Here is a 22419-nt window from a genome sequence, read left to right as displayed (position 1 = left end):
AGCTGGGCCGGGCCAGAGGTTCCGGGGATGGACCCCGAGAGGCCGGGCTCTGCGCCCCAGCTCTGCACCCTGCAGCCATCGAGCGAGCCAGGTACAGGCCGGACCCTGATCTCAGCCCCCTGGGCTCGATCCGGAGTCACCCCCGACTGCACTGGGGGCTTGGCTGGGTTCTGAGCTCTGCGCCCCCCGGGCTCGATCCGGAGTCACCCCCGACTGCACTGGGGGCTGGGTTCTGATCTCAGCCCCCCGGGCTCGATCCGGAGTCACCCCCGGCTGCACTGGGGCAGGGCTGGGTTCTGATCTCAGCCCCCCGGGCTCGATCCGGAGTCACCCCCGACTGCACTGGGGCAGGTCTGGGTTCTGATCTCTGCGCCCCCAGGGCTCGATCCGGAGTCACCCCCGACTGCACTGGAGGCAGGGCTGGGTTCTGATCTCTGCGCCCCCCGGGCTCGATCCGGAGTCACCCCCGACTGCACTGGGGGCAGGGCTGGGTTCTGATCTCTGCGTCCCCCGGGCTCGAGCCGGAGTCACCCCCGACTGCACTGGGGGCAGGGCTGGGTTCTGATCTGAGTCCCCTGGGCTCGATCCGGAGTCACCCCCGGCTGCACTGGGGCAGGGCTGGGTTCTGATCTCTGCGCCCCCAGGGCTTGATCCGGAGTCACCCCCGACTGCACTGGGGCAGGTCTGGGTTCTGATCTCTGCGCCCCCCCGGGCTCGATCCGGAGTCACCCCCGACTGCACTGGAAGCAGGGCTGGGTTCTGATCTCAGCCCCCCGGGCTCGATCCGGAGTCACCCCCGACTGCACTGGGGCAGGTCTGGGTTCTGATCTCTGCGCCCCCAGGGCTCGATCCGGAGTCACCCCCGACTGCACTGGAAGCAGGGCTGGGTTCTGATCTCAGCCCCCCGGGCTCGATCCGGAGTCACCCCCGACTGCACTGGGGCAGGTCTGGGTTCTGATCTCTGCGCCCCCCGGGCTCGATCCGGAGTCACCCCCGACTGCACTGGGGGCAGGTCTGGGTTCTGATCTCTGCGCTCCCCGGGCTCGATCCGGAGTCACCCCCGACTGCACTGGAAGCAGGGCTGGGTTCTGATCTCAGCCCCCCGGGCTCGATCCGGAGTCACCCCCGACTGCACTGGGGCAGGTCTGGGTTCTGATCTCTGCGCCCCCAGGGCTCGATCCGGAGTCACTCCCGACTGCACTGGAGGCAGGGCTGGGTTCTGATCTCAGCCCCCCGGGCTCGATCCGGAGTCACCCCCGACTGCACTGGGGCAGGTCTGGGTTCTGATCTCTGCGCCCCCAGGGCTCGATCCGGAGTCACCCCCCGACTGCACTGGAAGCAGGGCTGGGTTCTGATCTCAGCCCCCCGGGCTCGATCCGGAGTCACCCCCGACTGCACTGGGGCAGGTCTGGGTTCTGATCTCTGCGCCCCCAGGGCTTGATCCGGAGTCACCCCCGACTGCACTGGAGGCAGGGCTGGGTTCTGATCTCAGCCCACCCACGGTCAATCTGGAGTGACTCCTGGGTGCAGGGGGTTACACGGATATAGTTTAGGGTTAGTTGCTCTCTCTGGTCTGTTTTTAATTGCTACTCACTGAAAATAATTTTTTAGACTTTGGAATCTGACTGTGTATCCTGGGGTGGGGGCAGGGCTGGGGATCAGGCTTCCTGTGTATTCTGGGAGGGTGGGGGGCGGCCGTGAGGCTGGGGCCCCTTGTGTATTCCCTCCCCCCCGAAGATGGGAAGAATCCTGCTGAAACCTTCAGGGTTTGTTTCCACATCTTCCCCCAGCTGGGGATAGAACCCAGGAGTCCTGGTGCCCAGCCTCGCTCTAACCACTAGACCCCACTCCCCTCCCAGAGCCAGGATAGAACCCAGGAGTTCTGGCTCCCAGCTAGCCCGACTCCTCTCCCAGAGCCACCTTGGGGCCAGCCCTGCCTGCCAGGGGAGAGCGCTCCCTGTTGAGCCCCCACCCTGCTTCCTCTAGCTCCGGGCCCCTTAGTTCCATGCTGGGACACTGGGGTCAGCGCCGGCTGCGAGGGGAGATCGGAGAAACCCAGGAGTCCTGCACTCAGCTAGGACAAGCTTTTGCCTTATTAGGGTGGTGCGGGCCGCTCTGGGCTCACAGAGGTTCTTGCTTCTCACATGCAGGCTTCGTGCCGCTTCCCTTCTTCCTCCGGCACGACTCCCCAATGTCCTGGGACCTCTGTGCCCCTATCCCGGCTGCCGAGAGCCTGGACTCATGGGAGAGCAGCTTGCTGTGGGATGGAGGGTCTCTGGTCATCGCCAATTCTTCCCAGGGGCAGCCGGGGACGCCAGGGGGAGGTAAGGAGGGATTGAACTTGGGATCTTTGGCACCAAGAGCACAGGGCTTTGCCACTGGAGCTAAAGGAGGAGGTCTAGCAGCCCCTAGCAGTAGGAGGCTGTTATCCTGGCAGCAAAGGGGCATGTGATGCATTTGGCCACAGACAGCACCGTCCACACCAATTACCAAGCTCAACCAGTTTTGAGCTTTAATATGTACACGTTAGGACAATATGTTACTACTTTAATTAAGCATAAAAAGGAAATAAGGCCAATAGAGCAGGGCAGCGTGACGATAAATTATTCAGCCTTTGGGCACAGGTAGCTGGTGCTGTTGGTGTTAGATTGAAGCCGGTCCAATCTGGTGTAAGTCTTATGTTGATTTATTCCCCTTTGGTCAAACCCACCGTTTTTATCCCCCGTGTCTTGTGACATGAGGCAGGCACGGATCACTGAAACGGCTGTCTCCACCAACATATCTTAAATATAATTCCATACATGCCAGCGTAAAATTCTTTGAACGGCTGCGTTTTTTCCCTTAGTTGGCTAAACCGTTGCTTGGTACCTTTTTTATTTATTTTCACTATTACGATTCGTCTTAATGAACCCTGGGTTTTCCTTGCGTTCATGTGTCTTCCTGCGTCTTACGACAGGTTGTGTTGGCTTTTCCTCTTGGCGTCACTGCGTGTCCAGCGTGATTCGTGCTCCCTCGTCTGTTTTACCAGGGAGGTGGAGGTCTGGCTAGTGAATCCCCCATTGGGTTTTTGCCCTGTTATCTCTGCAGGCCAAGGTGACACAAACCAACTTTCTGATTTGTATTTTTGTTACAAGTTTTGAAAGCGGCGTCGACAAGACACGCACCGAAAGCTGAAAAATTCCCTTTGGTGTTTTCTTAGAACACTATTAAATAGAGAAGAGTTACATTTTCCACATTATTTAATAGAGTTCATTACACGTCTCTTTCCCCCCCCCCCTCTTTCTCCTTTTCCCTTTTTTTTTGTCTCTGGTTTTTCTCCTCTTTTTCCCCCCCTCCTTTCTCTAACCTTCCCTCTTTTCGCTTCCCAGCTGGCTCCATCTCCCCACAGCCACCTCTGGATCTCTCCGGGTTTCCTTTGGCCAAGCCCTGGGACGTCCTCTCGCCAGATGCCCCCGCTGACGCAGCCCCCGATTTCGTTCACCCCCTGGTGACGGCTGTTCACCTGGATCCTGGTGCGCCGTGGTTGATGTCAAGGATAAATCCAGGTGACGTCTGGGGTGGGGGATCGCTGCTTTTGCCTGCCCTGGGGAATTGTGGGTCGCTGGGATCCTGGTGTTGTGTGTGTCTGGGTCTTGGCCTGGGCTGGATCAGACACAGAGGCTAAGCTCCCACCGCTCCTCTGTAGGGAGGCAGATGGTGTCCCAGTGCATGCTCTGAAATTCTGGCCAACTGCATGTTAGCCTTGTCCGTACCCTACTGCCTAGCCATGTCTGCCCCCGTGCACGCTGGGAAAACCTGGCCAATGGCCTGTCCATATCCTACCACCCAGCCATCTCTGCCCCAGGGCATGCAGGGAAAATGTGGCCAATGGCCTGTCCATATCCTACCACCCAGCCATGTCTGCCCCCGTGCACGCTGGGAAAACCTGGCCAATGGCCTGTCCATATCCTACCACCCAGCCATCTCTGCCCCAGAGCATGCAGGGAAAATGGCCAATGGCCTGTCCATATCCTACCACCCAGCCATCTCTGCCCCAGGGCATGCAGGGAAAATGGCCAATGGCCTGTCCATATCCTACCACCCAGCCATTTCTGCCCCAGGGCATGCAGGGAAAATGTGGCCAATGGCCTGTCCAAACTCTACCACCCAGCCATCACTGCCATGGAAGATTTGGACAGAAACGACTGTTTTTGTTTTGTTTTTTTCTCTTGGGTAAAAGTGACTCGTTGTCATTTTTTACAAAAATGACTTTTTTTTTCTGTTTTGTTGCCAAAATGACTCTTTCTTTTACCTTTGAGTTTTCTATTTTTTCTTGTTGTTGCTTTTCTCTTTTATCTCCTTCCTTTCTTCTGTTTCTTTCCTTTTTTTTTACCACCTTCCCCCCTCTTCTCTTCCCAGCTGGATCTACCCCCACTCCACCACTTCTGGATCCCGCTGGTTTTCCTTTGCCCGAGCTCTGGACCGGGCCCCACATGGACGCCCCTCCTGACGCAGCCCCCGATCCCGCTCTGCCCCCCGTGGCTGCTGCCTGCCTGGATCCCGCAGACCTACCCCCGACATCAATGACAAATCCAGGTGAGGCCCCAGGGAAAGGTAGGTGCTGCCCAACCTGGAGGACTCTGGGTAGTTAGGATCCTGCATGTTATGAGTTGCTGATTCTCGGTCCGGTTAGAACAGGTTCAGCAGAGAGGCCGAGGGCTGGACCGGATCCAGAGGCTGCTCCCTCCATGCCCCTCCCTAAGGAGGCAGGCGCTGCCCCAGTGCACCCCGGGAAAACCGGGCCAACGGCCTGTCCATGTCCTACCGCCCAGCCGTCTCTGCCCCAGTGCATGCTGGGAAAACCTGGCCAATGGCCTGTCTGTATCCTGCTACCCAGTATCTCTCATGGCGTCTCTGTCTTGCCAGACGTCACAGACCCCCTGCCGCTGCTCTGCAGCACCCTGGGCTCCTTCCCCAATGGTCTGCGGGTCTTCAGCCTGCAGAAGGCCATGTGGCTGAGGCACGGGGTGAACCTGGAGGCATTCAGCCAGCAACAGGGATATCTGGGCACCCTGGACTATCTGACCAGGCTGCGTGGGATCAGGCTGCAGGGGCTGGAGAGAGGGGACAAGTGTCTCGTTAAGCTTCTAAAAGATGAGGCGAGAGGGATGGGGCTTCATGCGTCAGGGCTGAACTGGTCTTGATTAAAGATGAGGACCAATGGGTATCCTGCACCTTCCTCTGAGGCTCATTAGAGTGTATTGTCTTGGGCTGACCCAGGACACTTTCTGGGCTTAACCGAGGTGTCCTGGGTGAATTGCTACCACCTGGTGGCAGGATGAGGGACTCTTGTCTGTGATGTAGTTAGGTCGATTCGGTGTCGGTGTAGACGCCGGGTTGCTCACGTCATGTTACCGGCTTTCAGGTAGGGTGACCAGATGTCCCGATTTTATAGGGACAGTCCTGATATTTAGGAATTTTTCTTAAATAGGTACCTATTACCCCCCACCCCCGTCCCGATTTTTCACACTTTCTATCTGGTCACCCTACTTTCAGGAGCCGTCCCACTATGCCCCACGCCGACAATACAATGGACGCAAGCTTTCCTGACCGGGACGTGCACTGCCGACACATAACGGCGGCGGCTGTGTGCCGACAGAATTACGTCATGTAGACGTGGCCTTAGAGGCATCTAGAGTCAAACCAAATTGAAGTTTATTTAATGGCGCTTGAGACCGATTCAAAGAAGGGTTGGCCAACATAAGGTTGCAGGGGAAAGTAAAACAGAACACGCCATCTTCAGCTTCTAGTTTATTAACAAGTTCCTTCCCTCTCTACTGAGGTATTTCTCACCCAAAGGTCGGTCCATACAACGCTTGTCTGGCTCGGAGAGCTGGGATTTCATGAGGCACTCATGCTGGCAAAATATCTCCTCTGGAACGATACCATCTTGTGCCCATTTCTTCTTCTCTTGTAGGATGGGGTGTGTCTACGTTTGAAACTCTACAATGCTTCAGGGAGGTGTCCTCACACCCCTGAGCTATGCAGTTAAGCGGACAGTTTTCTAGCCCTACAGTCTCATTCATTATCTTTTCATTTCATTATCTTCAGCTCAGCCCAGAGGGTCTCCTATTCAGAGTCTTTTCTTGGGGGTTCTTTTCTTTGTAAACGCTTAGGTGCGTACCTGCTCCAGCCTGTAAACCCAGCAGGGCTGGGTGGAAAGATACTTGATTGTTCTCATTCTCAACTGAGTTAGCTGAGTCCCGCCCTGCCTCGGGGGACATGCTTCATCTCCAGCAGTTTCATAATATCCTACGTTTTAGGTATCACTTAAACTCCTTCCTGTACAAACACCTCACGCTAGCCACAAGGATCGGCCAGCCCTTAGCTTTCAGCCCCCTTTGGTGACGTCTCAGGAGGATGGCCAGAAGCAGGTGTAATATATCTGTCTGGGCACGTCCGCGTCACGCTCCCCAGCGACGTGGCATCTCCCACAGTGCAGCCTCCTATCCCCAAGAGTGGGGACCCTGGTGCACTGTGGGAGATGCAGTCAGATCAGGAAGGCTCTCCTGTAGGGTAGAATCGGGCGGGCATAACGCACCCCGGCGACTTTTCTGAATGGAAACATTTTGTTTTTTTAATGAAAACTTGAAATTTTCCGTGGAAGATTTGGACAGAAATGACTGGCTTTAGTCTTTTTCTCTTGGGTAAAAGTGACTTGTTCTCATTTTTTACAAAAATGATTTTTTTTCCTGTTGTTATGTTGCCAAAATGACTCTTTTTACCCTCGAGTTTTCTCTGTTGTTGTTGTTGTTGTTGTTTCTCTTCTCTTTTATTTCCTTCCTTCCTTCTGTTTCTTTCTTTCTTTTTTTTACCACCTTCCCCCCTCTTCTCTTCCCAGCTGGATCTACGCCCACTCCACCACCTCTGGATTCTGCTGGTTTTCCTTCGCCCGAGCTCTGGACCGGGCCCCACATGGACGCCCCTCCTGATGCAGCCCCCGATCCTGCTCTGCCCCCCGTGGCTGCTGCCTGCCTGGATCCCGCAGACGTACCCCCGACATCAATGACAAATCCAGGTGAGGCCCCAGGGGAAGGTAGGCGCTGCCCACCCTGGAGGACTCTGGGTAGTTAGGATCCTGCATGTTATGAGTTGCTGATTCTCGGTCCAGTTAGAACAGGTTCAGCAGAGAGGCCGAGGGCTGGACCGGATCCAGAGGCTGCTCCCTCCATGCCCCTCCCTAAGGAGGCAGGCGCTGTCCCAGGGCATGCTGGGAAAATGTGGCCAATGGCCTGTCCGTACCCTACCACCCAGCCGTCACTGCCATGGTGCATGCTGGGAAAACCTGGCCAATGTCCACACATTGTCTCTCTGGGTGGTGCTCTCCAAGGGCATAGGTTTGGGGTCTTGTGGGCGGGAGGGGTTCCCCTTCCCGTTGCTCAGCACCGCTGTCTCCCTCCCTCCGTGCAGACTTGGGTGAAGTCTTGGCCCACGTCTCTCACACTCTGAGATGCCACCCCAAGGGTATGAGGGTGAAGCCGCTGACGAAGAGGCTGCGGAAGGAGCATGGGGTGGACCTGTTGGCATTCAGCCAGGACGGGGGGTACCAGGGAGTCGTGTCCTTCCTGCAGGAGATGCCGGGTATCGAACTCTGGAACCCCGAGAAGGGAGAGAAGTGTCGTGTCCTGAGCTGTACCTTTAAGAAGAGTGAGTGGGGAGATGATTTCTTGTAGGGCTGCCCCAACCCGGCCCCCTTCCTGAATGTGGAGAGAGCCCCTGGCCAATGGCATACTGGCCTCTCCGCACCCAGCTGTGTCTCTCCCAGTGCATGCTGGGGAAACATGGCCAATGGCCTGTCTGTATCCTGCTGCCCAGTATCTCTCATGGTGTCTCTGTCTTGCCAGACGTCACAGACCCCCTGCCGCTGCTCTGCAGCACCCTGGGCTCCTTCCCCAATGGCCTGCGGGTCTTCAGTCTGAGGAAGGCCATGTGGCAGAGGCACGGGGTGAACTTGGAGGAATTCAGCCAGCAACAGGGATATCTGAGCACCCTGGACTATCTGACCAGGCTGCGTGGGATCAGGCTGCAGGGGCTGGAGAGAGGGGAAAAGTGTCTTGTCCAGCTTCAGAAGGGTGAGGAGAGAGGGATGGGGTCCAGGCGTCAGGGCTGAACTGGTCTTAGGTAGGATGAGGGCAGGTTATCCCACTGCTCACACCAATGAACATCCCGCATCTTCCTCTGAGGCCAAATGGACTAGATGGCCCTTTGGGCTTCCTCCCCCATGAGATTTCATCTCCCACAATGCACTGTCCTACTGCTATCATGCACCACCTCCCGCCACCAAGAATAGAGGCTATGGTGCATTGTGGGAGATGTAGTCCGACCAGGGAGCCTGGGCTGTAGAGGAGAATGGCAGTCACAAGGCATCTGAACTACAACTCCCATGAAGCACCGCAGTGACTTTTCTAAATTGAAACAGCTCACTGAAAACTTGAACTTTTCTATGGAAAATCTGGACCACAGTGACTCCTTTTTGCCTCATGTTTTCTTGACAAGCGTGACCTCCCCCCCCCCCCCCCCTTTTTTTTTTTTTTTTTTTGACAAAAGCGACTTTTTTTCCTCACTCTTTTTTGACATCAGCCATTTTTTCTCTGATTTTTGACAAAAGCGAGGTTTTTCCCTCCATATTTTTTTTTGACAAAAATGACAGTTTTCCATCTGTTTTCTTGACAAAAGTCACTTTTTTACTTCACATTGTTTGGCAAAAGCGACCTTTCCCCCCCTCTGTTTTTTTTTTTTTTTTTTTTTGAGAAAAGCCGCTCCTTTTTTCTCACATTGTCTTGACCAAAATTACTTTTTTCCCCCCTTCACGTTTTTTGACACGTGCAATGGTTTTCTCTCGGATTATTAACAAAAGCAATGTTTTCCCACGGCATTTTTTGACAAGAGTCGCTCCTTTCTTCCTCAGCTTTCTTCACAAACGGCGACTTTCAGTTTCCTCGGGCCTGGTCTACCCGTAAAACGTCGGTCGACGGAGCTGCGGCGTTCAGGGGTGTGAACCAACTGCGCTTCTGAGCCCCGCAGCCTCGCCGCCCTGGCCCCGGAGTGGAGGATGAATGTGTCCGTCGATGTGGTTCCCGTTATTCGGGGAGCGGAGTTCCCCCAGCAAACCCCCGTTCCGGTGCTATAATCGGTGCGGCGGGGTTACAGCCCCACGGCTGCACTGCTCTGACGCCCGTAGTGTAGATGTGGCCTCAGGGTTTTTCGGACAAACTCGAGTTGTTTTTTTTCACTCCGATGTTTGACAAAAGCCTCCGTTCCCCACAGTTTTCTTCACCAAAGGGACTCTGTTAGCGCTTTCTGGGGGGACAGAAATATCTTTTTTTTTTCCCCCTTTCTTCTGTTTGTTTTGCAAACGTGATGCTTTTCTCCATAGTCTTTTGACCAAAAAATATAGTAGGAAAGGTGGAAGTGGCAGCCGGGCCTGTGCCCATTATGAGGGATAGCCATGCCTGGTGGTGGGAGCGGGGGGGGGCGGGACATGCCCAGTGGTGGAAGCTGTGGGGGGAGGGGAACGTGCCCGGTGGCGGGAGCTGGGGGGCAGGGGCGTGCCCGGTGAGGACAGCTGGGGGGGTGAGGGACGTGTGGGGGCCGGGTGTACTTGTCTTTTCACTCCCACTGAGGTGCTCTTGTTTCTTCTCCCTTCCTTTAGGTGACGCTGTGACGCCCCCTGCCCCGCAGCCCCCCCCAGACCCCGCTCCCCCATCGGCCCAGCCCAGCAGCAGCCCCCCGCCCGATGTCCCTGCCGACGGGGGGCCGACGGGAGCCCCGGGGGAGACGCCCGGTGAGCAGCTCAGCCGGTTTCTCAATGAGGCCGCCGCGTGTGGGGCGTGAGCCTGGGCGGGGAGGCCGCAGCCCAAGCCAGGCCCCCCAACGCCACCTCCCATTGTCCCATAGCCTGAGCTCCCGTCTGCCCCCGTGGGGAAGGGCTCTGTGGGGCTCGGCGGCTGGTCTCTTTCCCTCACCCATCTCTGGGGGGGCTATGGGGCAGGACATGTTGGAGGGAGATGGCTGGGGGAGTTGGTGGGGGGTTGAGTCTGTGGGTCTGTGTCGGTGGGGGCTAGGTGTGTGGCACCATTGCCATTTGTGGGGGACATCTTCAGGGCTGTCGGGTTCATGTTGGTGGGGGGGCTGGGGATAGAGGGAGTGGGGTAGGGGGATGTCGGGGAGGCTGGGGATGCAGGGAGCAGGTTGGTGGGGTAGGTGGTTGTGGGGGTGCTCAGGATGGGGGAGCAGGTTGGTGAGGTGAGGGGTGGGGGGGATGGGGATGGGGGAGCAGGTTGGGAGCGGTGGGGGGGGGCTGTGGATGGAGGGAGCAGGTTGGTGGGGTGAGGGACTGGGGATGGGCGAGCAGGTTGGTGGGGTGGGGAACTGTGGGGGGCTGGGGATGGGGGAGCAGGTTGGTGGGGTGGGGTTCTGTGGGGGGATGGGAGTGGAGGGAGCAGGCTGTGCGGGCTGTGTGTGTGGGGGGGTGCTGTGGGGATGCCTGTGGCCGGGATACAGGCGGTGGCTGGGGGGACACACTGGCAGCGGACTGTGAAGAGTGGGGGGCAGCATGTGGGGTGCTCTCCTGGGCCCTGCCCCCGCTATGGGGACACTTGAGGATTCAGGCCCGTGGGGGCTGCCGAATGGCCTCTTGCCCCCAGGGCCGGGTGCACATGCACAGGGTGCCCCATGGTGGGGGGGCTCTCAGCTGGCGCACACTCTCACAGTCCCCCCCATTCCCCCCGTCTCGTGGCAGGCTTGGCCGAGGTCTCGTCCTGGGTGCGGGACGTGCTGGGCCGTTTCCCGCTGGGGCTGAAGGTGGGCAAGCTGAAGGAGGCGCTGCGGAGCGAGCGCGGGCTGGACCTGGAGGAGCTGAGCCGTCAGCGGGGCTGCGGGGACGCCCTGCACCTGCTCCGGGCTCTGCCCCACCTCTGGCTGCGGGACCCGGGCCAGGGCGACGCCTGCCTGGCCCGGCTGGACGTGGGTAGGTGGGCAAGCGGCTGGGAGGGTGCCGAGCAGCTGGGCGGGAGCTGGGGTGAGATGCAGCTGGGGCCGTGGAAGGTGTGGGGAGGACGTGGCTTTTTACAGATCCAGACTAACAGGGTTACCCCTCTGACACTTGAGTACTTGTCGCATCTTAGAGACTAACAAATTTATTTGTGCATAAGCTTTCGTGGGCTAAACCCCACTTCATCGGCTGTATGTAGTGGAAAATACAGTAAGAAGATATATATCATCTGTGGCACATCCTTCTGGGTGTTGTCTTAATGCTGCCACATTTATTTTCAAAGAAGGTGTTTTCAAAAGAAGGTGCTCGCTTCTAACTCGCAAGGCCCTCAGTATGTCTGATCTTCTTTAATGAGCCCACTTGACAAGTTTTATTGTTCTTGGGTCTGGCTTCCATCCCCTCTCCAACTGTTGCAGCTGTCTGGAGGTGCTGCCTTCCACGCCTTACCCATTCACACCTCGTTCATTCAACAGGACAATTGATTAAAAGGGGGCAGATATTATTCTACTAGCGAAAAGACATTTTTCTTCTACCTTAACTATCGTTAGGGGCTATAACATTATACCAAGGCTCAATACAAAGGGTACGTCCAGACTACCCGCCGTATCGGCGGGTAGCGATCGATTTATCAAGGATCGATATATTGCGTCTCGTTAACACGCGATATATCGATCCCCGAACGCGCTCACCGTCGACTCCGGAACTCCACCAGAACGAGCGGCAGTAACAGAGTCGACGGGGGAGCCGCGGCCATCAATCCCGCGCCGTGTGGTCCCAAGGTAAATCTATCTAAGATACTTCGACTTCAGCTACGCTATTCACGTAGCTGAAGTTGCGTATCTTAGATCGATTTCCCCCCACCCCAGTGTAGACCAGCCCAAAGTTTCTATATAAGGATTTGTACAAAGTTCCCATATCAAAGGACTTGATATAAAGTTGTATGAAAATGGAGGTTATATATGGAAAGACTTAATACACCTCTACCTCGATATAACACTGTCCTCAGGAGCCAAAAAATCTTACCGCGTTATATCGAACTTCCTTTGATCCACCGGAGTGCGCAGCCCACTCCACCCCCCCTCCCCCCCGGAGTGCTGCTTTACCGTGTTACATCCAAATTTGTGCTATAGCGGGTCATGTTCTAGCGGGGTAGAGGTGTACAAGGTTGTATGAAGAGGCATAATACAAAAGTCGTATGAAAATGATGAAAACGATACGCAGTTACACAAAGATGCTTAATGCAGAGATTTATCTACAGGGGCAGGGTACGGCCGGGCATGTGCCCAGGAGTGGGGGTTCCTGCTGTGTGTGTAGGGGGGAATCGGGGCACAACAGAGATTATGGGGTGTGGGGAGGCTGTTCCTCGTGGTGGGCAGCATGTGGGGTGCTCTCCTGGGCCCTGCCCCCGCTCTGGGGACGCCCGAGGACTCAGGCCCGTGGGGGCTGCCGAACGGCCCCTCGTCCCCAGGGCTGGGTGCACACGCACAGAGTGCCCCATGGCGGGGGGGCTCTCAACTGGCGCAGACTCTCACGGCCCCCCCATCCCCCTGTCTCGTTGCAGGCTTGGCCGAGGTCTCGTCCTGGGTGCGGGACGTGCTGGGCTGCTTCCCGCTGGGGCTGAAGGTGGGCAAGCTGAAGAAGACGCTGCGGAGCGGGCACGGGCTGGACCTGGAGGAGCTGAGCCGTCAGCGGGGCTGCGGGGACGCCCTGCACCTGCTCCGGGCTCTGCCCCACGTCTGGCTGCGGGACCCGGGCAAGGGTGACGCCTGCCTGGCCCGGCTGGACGCGGGTAGGTGGGCAAGCGGCTGGGGGGGACAGCTGGGGCCGTGGAAGCTGGGGGAGTACATGGCTGGGAGGGGGGCTCTGGTCCATGTGGGAGGGGGTAGGGTACGGCTGGGCATGTTCTCAGGGGGTGGGGAGGGGGGAGGCATGGCTGGGCATGTGCCCAGGGAGTGGGGGTTCCTGGTGGTGGGGGGTTAGCAGGGCACAACGGAGATTATGGGGTGTGGGGAGGCTGTTCCTGGTGGTGGGAGGCATAGGTGGGCCTGCTGCAGGGCAGGGGGCTGTGCCCGGGGGTGGGGAGCTAGGGGAGGGGAGGGGTGGGAGCTGGGGGGGGAGGGGGACATGCCCGGTGGTGGGAGGGGGATGTATGGCGGCCGGGTGTACATGACTTTTCACTCCCACTGAGGTGCTCTTGTATCTTCTCCCCTCCTTTAGGTGACGCTGTGAAGCCCCCTGCCCCGCAGCCCCCCCCAGACCCCGCTCCCCCATCGGCCCGACCCAGCAGCAGCCCCCCGCCCGATGCCCCTGCCGACGGGGGGCCGACGGGAGCCCCGGGGGAGACGCCCGGTGAGCAGCTCAGCCGGTTTCTCAGTGTGGCCGCCGCGTGTGGGGCGTGAGCCTGGGCGGGGAGGCCGCAGCCCAAGCCAGGCCCCCCAACGCCACCTCCCATTGTCCCATAGCCTGAGCTCCCGTCTGCCCCCCTGGGGAATGGCTCTGTGGGGCTCGGCGGCTGGTCTCTTTCCCTCGCCCATCTCTGGGGGGGCTATGGGGCAGGGCATGTTGGAGGGAGATGGGTGGGGGGCGTTGGGGGGGTGTCTGTAGGGCTGTTTTGGCGGGGGCCAGGTATGTGGCACCATTGCCATTTGTGGGGAAAATCTTTGGGAGGCTGTCTGGTTTATGTTGATGCGGGGGCCTGAGTGGGGGCTGGGGTTGGAGGGAGCCTGTGGCCGGGGTACAGGGGGTGGCTGGGGGGGGACACTGGCAGCGGACTGTGAGTAGTGGGGGGCAGCATGTGGGGTGCTCTTCTGGGCCCTGCCCCCGCTCTGGGGACGCCGGAGGACTCAGGCCCGTGAGGGCTGCCGAACAACCCCTCACCCGCAGCACCGGGTGCACATGCACAGGGTGCCCCATGATGGGGGGGCTCTCAGCTGGCGCAGGCTCTCACAGCCCCCCCCATCCCCCCCGTCTCGTGGCAGGCTTGGCCGAGGTCTCGGCCTGGGTGCGGGACGTGCTGGGCCGTTTCCCGCTGGGGCTGAAGGTGGGCAAGCTGAAGGAGGCGCTGCGGAGCGAGCGTGGGCTGGACCTGGAGGAGCTGAGCCGTCAGCGGGGCTGCGGGGACGCCCTGCACCTGCTCCGGGCTCTGCCCCACATCTGGCTGCAGGACCAGGGCAAGGGCGACGCCTGCCTGGCCCGACTGGACGCGGGTAGGTGGGCAAGTGGCCGGGGGGGTGCCGGGCAGCTGGGCCTATGGCGGGAGATGCAGCTGGGGCCCTGCCCGGTGTGAAAGGTGGGGGAGGACACAGCTGCGAGGGGCTGTGCTCGGGGGGGATAGAGGGGCACGGCTGGGCATGTGCCTATGGGGGGGGCAGGGTACAGCTGGGCATGTGCCCGGGGGGGTGAGGGTTACTGGGGGCGGGGTTGCAGGGCACAGCTGGGGTTAGGGGCTGTGAGGAGGCCATGCTGGGCAGGGGGATGCATGGGTGGGCCTGCCCCGGGGCGGGGGGCCCTGTGCCTGCTGGCCGGAGGTGGACCCGTGGGGGCCTCGCGTCCCCCCCCATTGAGGGGCTGTTTTGTGTCTTTTCCCCTCCTCTTCAGATGCTGCTGTTAATGCCCCTGCGCTCCCCGCCCCCTCCCATCCTGCCAAAGCGGGGGGGCCGGGTGCCGCGGGCCCAGCGAAGCGGACGCAGGGCCAGCGTCGGGTGGCAAAGCCCGGCGCGATGGAGGCGTTGATCCGGGGCGCCCTGGCCCCCTACCCCTTTGGCATGCGGGTGAAGAACCTGCGGAAGCTGCTGGTGGGGAAACATGGAGCCGAGCTGGAGGCCTTCAGCCAGGCCAGAGGCTACGGGGACGTGGTCTCCTTCCTGCGGGATGTTCCCGGACTCACGCTCCGGGGCCCAGAGAAGGGCAACAACTGCATCGTGTGGCTCCAGAGAGGTAGGGAGTGTGGCCCAGAGCGAAGCTTAGAACCCAGGAGTCCTGGCTCCCAGCCCCCCTGCTGTAACCACTAGCCCCCACTCCTCTCTCAGAGCCGGGGATAGAACCCAGGAGTCCTGGCTCCCAGCCCCCCTGCTGTAACCACTAGCCCACACTCCTCTCTCAGAGCCGGGGATAGAACCCAGGAGTCCTGGCTCCCAGCCTCCCCTGCTCTAACCACGAGGAATCTGCCATTACCAGCCCTGTGGGGTTAAAGGCCAAAGGGTAGCAAAATGTGACGCCAACCTGGGACCTCGCTCCACTCTGCCCTGTCACCCCTTTCCCCGTCCCACAAACGACCCCTGGCAGGCCGGGGGTGGGGGGAGGCGGGCTGTCATTTCGGGGTGGGCAGTGAAGGCCCCATTCTGCCCTCTCCAGGGTCCCCGCATCCCCACGCAGCTTCCTGTCCCGGGGAAGCAGCTGCCGGCATCCCCCAGGAGCCAGGGGTGGCCGACAGCTGGGATGCTGGGGACTGGGACCCAGAGTCTGCTTCTGCACCGGAGAGAAGTAGGGTGACCAGATAGCAAATGTGAAAAATCAGGAAACTTTTGGAGAGGGGAGGGTAAAACCCCTAATACTGGGATGTCTGGGCACCCTAGAGAGAAGTGAGGGGGCTGTGCTGAGCAGGGGGGAGTAGCCCATAGGGCTGCGTTGCCTTTGTTATATTCACCTGTAACCTACAGGCCCGTACCCCGTAGAGAAACGGCCCCACACTTGCCTCTAAGCTGCTGTGGCAGGAACAGGGAAGTAAGTGGTAACCGCAAAACCCGTTGGAGCCAGGGGTGACTGGTGATCAGCCCGGTCCCTCCCCTCCCCTCCCCTCCCCTAGCCAGATTTCACGGGGCAGGTCTGATTTCACGGTCCATGACACGTTTTTCACAGCTGTGAATATGGCCCCACCTATCGGATAAGTGCACCCGAGGAGAAGGGAGATGAAGTTAGATTTGGGCACGGAAGGCCGAGCACTTGAATGAATCCTAGAACTGGCAGGGACCTCGAGAGATCATCTAGTCCAGTCCCCTGCACTCATGGCAGGACTAAGTATTATCTAGACCATCCCTGACAGGTGTTTGTCTAACCTGCTGTCAAGGTCAGTTCCCCACTCTGGCACTTCAGGTGCAGAAAGTGGGGGCCGGCAAGGATTCAAACAATTAACACTGGCCACTCCAGACTTGTATTAAACTCCCAAGGTTCCAGCTTCTCTCTGACTTTGGCTGGGTAGATGCTGCCACCACCCAAATACAAACCCCTTGAAACCCAGGAAGGTGCACTTGAGAATTCCTTCCTGTGTGGTATCCTCAAGTCCTTTCACACCCCCCCCCCCCCCCCCCAAGAGCTGAGAAAGGAAATCAGCTGTTGCCACCAGCTAATTAAATAACATGCGCATAAACCTCTTAGGACACCAAAAATCCAATCCTGTTCTTAAAAAGGGTACATTTTATTAAAAACAAAAAGAAAGAAAATACATCTGGGAACTCAGGCTTTTGCCAGATTTAAAAAACCCACTTACAAAATGTAAAAGCTTCTTGAGGTCCAGCTTAAAGGTCACAAGCAAAACAAAACACATTTGGGTTTAGCACAGAGGAGTCCACAAGCCAATAAGAAATAACCCTAATCGCGTCTTCCTAGACATTCCCTAATTTACTTACATTTCTGGGGTTTCAGATAAGCAATCTTTAGGTATGATCTGATGGCTTTTCATACCTGGCTTAAAGCTTCTCACAGCATAACTGCTTCCTGTTCCCCTCTTTCCCGGAGAAACACAACAGGGACAAAGGGAAGTCTTTTCCCAATTTTAAAAACGTTCTAGCCTCCCATTGGCTCCTTTTACCTGCGGGCTTGTTAACCCTTTACAGGAAAAGTAGGTAGAGAACAACCACGAAGAGGGATTCCACAGCCAACTGGCTGGCTGGGTGTCTACAAAAGGGAACTACCCCCTCCTCCCTCATTTATCACACCTGCTCTGAAAAACTTCCAATGATGCCGATTCCACAACCTCCCTGGGCAATTTATTCCAGTGCTTAACCACCCTGACAGGAAGTTTTTCCTAATGTCCAACCTAAACCGCCCTTGCTGTAATTTAAGACCATTGCTTCTCAGGGGTTAACGCGAATTTTCTCCCTCCTCTTTGTAACAGCCTTTTATGGACTTGAAAACTTATCACCTCCTCTCTGTTTTCTCTTCTCCAGACTAAACAAACCCGTGGTTTTTTCAATCTTCCCTCATAGCTCATGTTTTCTAGACCTGAATCATTTTTGTCGCTCCTCTTTTGGACTTTCTCCAGTTTGTCCACAACTTTCCTGAAAGGTGGCGCCCAGAACTGGACACAATACTCCAGTTGAGGCCTAATCATTGCAGAGTAGAGCGGAAGAATTATTTCTCGTGTCTTGCTTACGACACTCTTGCTAATACAGCCAAGAATGATGTTTGGTTTTTTGCAACAGTGTGACACTGTTGACTGGTATTTAGCTTGTGATCCACCATGACCCCCAGATCCCTTTCTGCAGTACTCCTTCCTAGCCGTCATTTCCCATTTTGTATGTGTGCAACTGATTGGTCCTTCCTAAGTGGAGCGCTTTGCATGGGTCCTTATTGAATTTCATCCTATTGACTTCAGACCATTTCTCCCGTTTGTCCAGATCATTTTGAATTTTAATCCTGTCCCCCAAAGCGCTCACAACCCCTCGAAGGGTTATTCATGATAGCATTCGGGCCCTGTAATAGGGCCAACCACCGCGTGCAGGGGGCTAGCTGGCCGTCACTTGAGCCTTCTTCTCTATTGTTATCTGCTGTCCCTCTTGAGCGTTGAGGAGCCTGGACCATCAGACCTTTGTCTCTGCCCACCAGGCCCTCGAGGAAGGGTGTGAGCACGCAGATTTAGGAGTAGGTCCTCCAGATATCTCCAATACTGTATTGTTCCTCTCTCGTTATGAGCTTTTCTGGCTTTATTGCTGATCTTAATCAACATCGCTGCGGCTTTGCTTTGCCCCCGGTGCGCGTGTCCTTGCCAGACGCCCCGAGGTTCCCACCAAGATTTCGAACTCCTTGGTATTAGCCTGATTCTGGGACAAGAACCTTATTCCCACTGGATCAGTTGGCCATCAGTACAAGTATTGTTAACGATGAATAGGATCGGGCGATGCTCCCTGCCCGGGTGTGTATGACGGGCCAAACCGATCACCCCGGATCCCGGAGTTGGGGGGGGGGTGCGGATCCGAATGGGCCAGAATCCAGGGAATAGCTAGAGGCCAGTGAGAGGATGTGTAGGGGCTGCCCCCTAGTGGAGGGTGGGGGAATTGTAGCCTGTGTGCTGGAAGAAGTGGGGTGTAGCTGTTTTTTCCCGCCCCCCCACACCTAGGACATAGGAAACTCAGATTCATCCCTTCCCCTGGAGCCAGCCATTCCCTGCCCTGGGGCCGGGTGGGAGCTGGTGCCCCCAGAGGGGAAAAGGCCCCATTCCCCACCCCTGACCTTGGCGATCTTCCTTCCCTCGGCCTCTGTGCAGGTGCGACTGAGGTCCTGACGCTGCTCAAGTGCTTGCTACGCCCATACAAGTCTGGCCTGCAGCTGCAGAAGCTGCAAGAGTTGCTGCTGGAGAGACACGGGCTGGATCTGAAGCGGTTTGTCAGCTCCCAGGGCGAGGAGGACGTGCTCGGATTCCTGCAGAGGCGTCTGCCCGCGCTGGAGTACAGGCAGCCGGAGAAGGGAGCGAAGTGTATCGTCTGGCTGGGGACAGGTACGATGGGGTGTGTGTGCGGGGGGGAGAACGGGACAATAAATCCCACTCAGAGCTGGGAACAGAACCCAAGAGTCCTGGCTCATAGCCCCCTGCTCAAACCACTAGGCCCCACTCCCCTCCCAGAACAGGGCAGAGAACCCAGGAGTCCTGACTCCTCCTGGACTGGCTGTCGGAACTCCATTCCACAGGCCAGAGCCCTGCCCCCAGCTCTCCATGGGGCCATTGCGGGTAGCTGAGACCTGGATTCCTTATTGTCTGACTCTCCGGCTGTGGGGCAGGCCGCGGGGGGGTTCCCCCCCAACTCACCCATGGCGTAAACCCGCCTTTGCTCCCGTGTATTGTGGGAAAAGTCCAGGCGGGTCCGGAGCGGGATACAGGCAGAGCGGTAGCTGCAGTGCATGCTGGGGGATGCCACGTGCCTGTTACCCACCCTGACGGCAGTTTTTCCCCCCCCCCAGGGCAGAAGAAAGGCTCTGGATCTTTGCCCCCTGGCAGTGCCCGCCCCTTGCCTGGCTCCAAGAGGTGCCTCCTCCCAACGAATGCCGCGGAGCGCCTGCCCCAACCCGCCACCGCCTGCCTCAACCCCCGGCTGCCCAGTGCTACCACCAACCGGCCTCTGCTTCCCAGCCTGCCCTCGGCCCGGGAGCCCTTCCGGGCCCCTGCCGCCCAGGGAAAGCTGGGAAAGTCCCCAGGGGCCAACCCCCGCCTCCCAGCCTGGTTACTGAGCCCACCCCGGCCCACCGGCACCTGCTCAGGCCTACGAACAGAGGAGGGGACCCACGAGTCCGGGACCAGGCCTGCCAGCGCCCCCTTGGTTCTGCGAGCAGAGGAGGGGACTCAGGAGTTCGGGACCAGGCCTGCCAGCGCCCCCTTGGTTCTGCGAGCAGAGGAGGGGACTCAGGAGTTTGGGGCCAGGCCTGCTAGCGCTCCCTTGGTTCTGCAAGCAGAGGAGGGGACCCAGGAGTCCAGGGCCCAGCCCCCTGAGGACCTGAGGGAGCTGAAGCGGAAGGTGGGGGCCATCTTGGCCGGGCACCCCGGGGGCATGTCCCTCTTCCAGTTCCGTGCCGCGTACAGCGCCGCCCACCAGCACCCGCTGCCCCTGGGCTGCACCGCCTCCACCAAGCAGCGGCTGGCGCAGATGCCCGACGTGGTCAGGATGCAGGGCTGCGGGGTGCAGATGCTGTTGCTGCCAGTGGACCCCGACGAACCCCCCGGGGCAGAACCTGGTACGTAACGGGGGGTTGGGGGGACAGCTGCCTTCCATGGTGTGGGGGGGATATTAAGGGGCTGGGCTGGGTCCCCCCCAAGGGGTGTGTGATTGGAGGGGGAGGGGGGGGTCAGGCTGGGTCCCCTAAAGGGGTTGATGGGGCTTCCCCCACCCAGATGTTAAGGCCCCAAACCATCGGCCACTCTGTTGTGGGCGTAGGAATAGGGCCAGCCCAGCGCTATGGGCCAGAGGGTCCCGTTGTGACTGGCTCGGCCGGTCCTCCTCCTTCCCAGCTCTCCCTGTGGCGGGACGTCTCCCACAATGCCCTGCTGGGACTGCTTGCTGTGTGGCCCAGACCTTCCCAGAATGCACTGGGGCATAATGCACAATGGGGCGGGACGTTTCCTAGTATGCATCGCTGGTGCCGCACTGCATCCCACTGGCCCAGGCACACTGGGCATTTCCCAGAATGCACTGGGGCAGGTGGCACATCGAGGGTGGGGGCAGGACTCTGTCGCCCCCTGCTGGTTGGTCCGGCTCAGAGGATAAAACCCTCCAGCCGCTGCCGGCTGAGGGAGCTCCCCCACCAGCCCAAGCAGCGTCTAGCGCTGAGCTTGGCAGGCCCAAACCTCGAGGGCAGGGGCAGGGGCGCGGCTCAGCTGTGGGGGTGGCACCGGGCTCTGTCAGTGGGATTTAACTGGGTTTGTTTTTCAAGGTCTCGCCCTGTGGATCCCACAAGAAGCTGCTGCCCTGGCTGGGGACACCGACGACCCATCTGAGCCCCTTCCCACCCTGGCCGAGATCCCTCCCGTCCCAGCAGCTCCCGACCTGACTGGGGACCCCGACACCCCAGCTGAACCCCCTCCCACCCTGCCCGAGATCCCTCCAGTCCTCACAGCTCCCGACCTGACTGGGGACCCCGACACTCCATCTGAGCCCCCTTCCTTCCCAGCAGCTCCCGACTTGACTGGGGACCCCGACACCCCAGCTGAACCCCCTCCCACCCTGCCCGAGATCCCTCCAGTCCTCACAGCTCCCGACCTGACTGGGGACCCCGACACTCCATCTGAGCCCCCTTCCTTCCCGGCAGCTCCCGACTTGACTGGGGACCCCGACTCCGCAGCTGAGCTCCCTACCACCCTGCCCGAGATCCCTCCAGTCCTCACAGCTCCCGACCCGGCTGGGGACCCCAAAGTCCCAGTCAAGCCCCCTCCCACCTTGGTGGCTCCGAGATGGGGGCCGAGCCTCCAGGCCATGCAGCGCCCAGAGGCCGCCCGACCTGAACCCAGCTGGGAGTTACCCGACTTGGTGCCCAGCGCCCCCGTGGTTCTCCCAGCATCGGGGCCGGGCAGCAGGTCGTGGCTCTGGCTTGGGGCAGAGTCCCCCCCTGCCCCGGCTGATCCCGGTGCTGCTGCTCGCCCAGTCGTGTACCCTCCCCCCCGGGAGGTCCCCACGGGCCCCGCTGCAGCCCCAGAGTCGCCCTCCCTGTGCCCAGTGGCACCGGGGCCACCCCAGGCCCGGCTCAAGCGGGTCCAGTTGGTGCCTCCCTTCCAAGACCACCCTTGGGCTGGGGATGCCTCTCGGGCACAGCCGGTCCCTAAAGCCGTGGGTCAGAACCAGGGCACATCAGCGGCTGTGGGATCCCCTGTGGGCCCGATCCCTGCAGATCCATCCACGGGCCAGGCCGTCTCCCCTATTAAGCAGCTCTCAGGGGTGGCCCCGGATCCCCTCCCTCCTCCAGAGGCCAGTGTCTCAGCGACCCCCGAGCGGGGCTGGCCAGACACCGGGCGCCCTGGTTCAGGTGGAGATATCGGCTCTCCTGTTGACCCCTTCCTGCGCTGCCATCCGGCCCAGCCGGTCCCCTCTGCAGGGACAACCCAGCCGGGCCCGTGGGCCGGGATCCCCTCGGCCCCACCGGCCCACTCACCGCCACACCACACCGACACCTGCATTCTCCTATAGCCACCGCTGGCAACTCGGGCTGGTGGCTCTGGGGTGGAGCAGGTCGGCCTGCGGCCAACTCAGCACAACGCCCGGAGCTCTGCAGGAGAGGTCGGGAAATAAACCCCTGTGATTTCTCGAGCAGGGGGCACTGGGGCATTTCAGCCCCCCCACCGCAGTCTCCTGGACACTGGGGCTTTTCTCCCCCCAGGACTGATCTCTTTATCTAGTGGGCTTGAAAACGTTGGTTTACAACTTTAAAGAAGCGGCCACTGACTATTTTCAGTGGGAGGTGGCTTAATTTGAGGTCTCCCAACTCCAGACCCGCCCTGAGACCCCCCCCTCCATCGAATCACGAGTGCTCGTTGGTTCTGGAAACCAGTCGTGGCTTTTCAACCGACTGTTGCCCCAAACCGGTGGCCACTTGCCGAAATCGGTGGCCAGCCACAAACGTCTCAGGGAAAGCGGCCTGCGCCCCGTGTGCAGCATTGACATTTTAGCGATTAAATTTTCTAACAAGCGCCA

At 59.1% G+C, this 22419-nt stretch overlaps 1 protein-coding gene across 4 annotated transcripts; it reads left to right on the top strand.

The window, feature by feature from the left end:
- The first annotated feature begins 15 nt into the window (after positions 1 to 15).
- Positions 16 to 22419, top strand: LOC128826743 (uncharacterized). Of its 4 annotated transcripts, XM_054010203.1 has the most exons (16): positions 16 to 91; positions 2151 to 2324; positions 3369 to 3545; positions 4399 to 4575; positions 6881 to 7057; positions 7450 to 7686; positions 7884 to 8111; positions 9692 to 9823; positions 10781 to 11008; positions 12594 to 12821; positions 13250 to 13381; positions 14011 to 14238; positions 14630 to 14968; positions 18513 to 18743; positions 19205 to 19972; positions 20669 to 22419. In XM_054010203.1, the coding sequence occupies exons 1-16, from the start codon at positions 28 to 30 to the stop codon at positions 21913 to 21915; spliced, it is 4767 nt and encodes a 1588-aa protein (XP_053866178.1). In that variant the 5' UTR covers positions 16 to 27; the 3' UTR covers positions 21916 to 22419. The 4 variants fall into 4 exon arrangements, with proteins under 4 accessions (XP_053866178.1, XP_053866180.1, XP_053866179.1 ...); XM_054010205.1 differs by lacking the exon at positions 7884 to 8111; XM_054010204.1 differs by lacking the exon at positions 2151 to 2324 and having other exon boundaries at positions 20 to 91.

This window comes from Malaclemys terrapin, chromosome 20, assembly GCF_027887155.1.
Source record: "Malaclemys terrapin pileata isolate rMalTer1 chromosome 20, rMalTer1.hap1, whole genome shotgun sequence".
Taxonomy (NCBI): domain Eukaryota; kingdom Metazoa; phylum Chordata; order Testudines; family Emydidae; genus Malaclemys; species Malaclemys terrapin.
The sequence above is the reverse complement of the archived record's forward strand: the minus strand, read 5'-3'. Positions and strand labels throughout refer to the sequence as shown.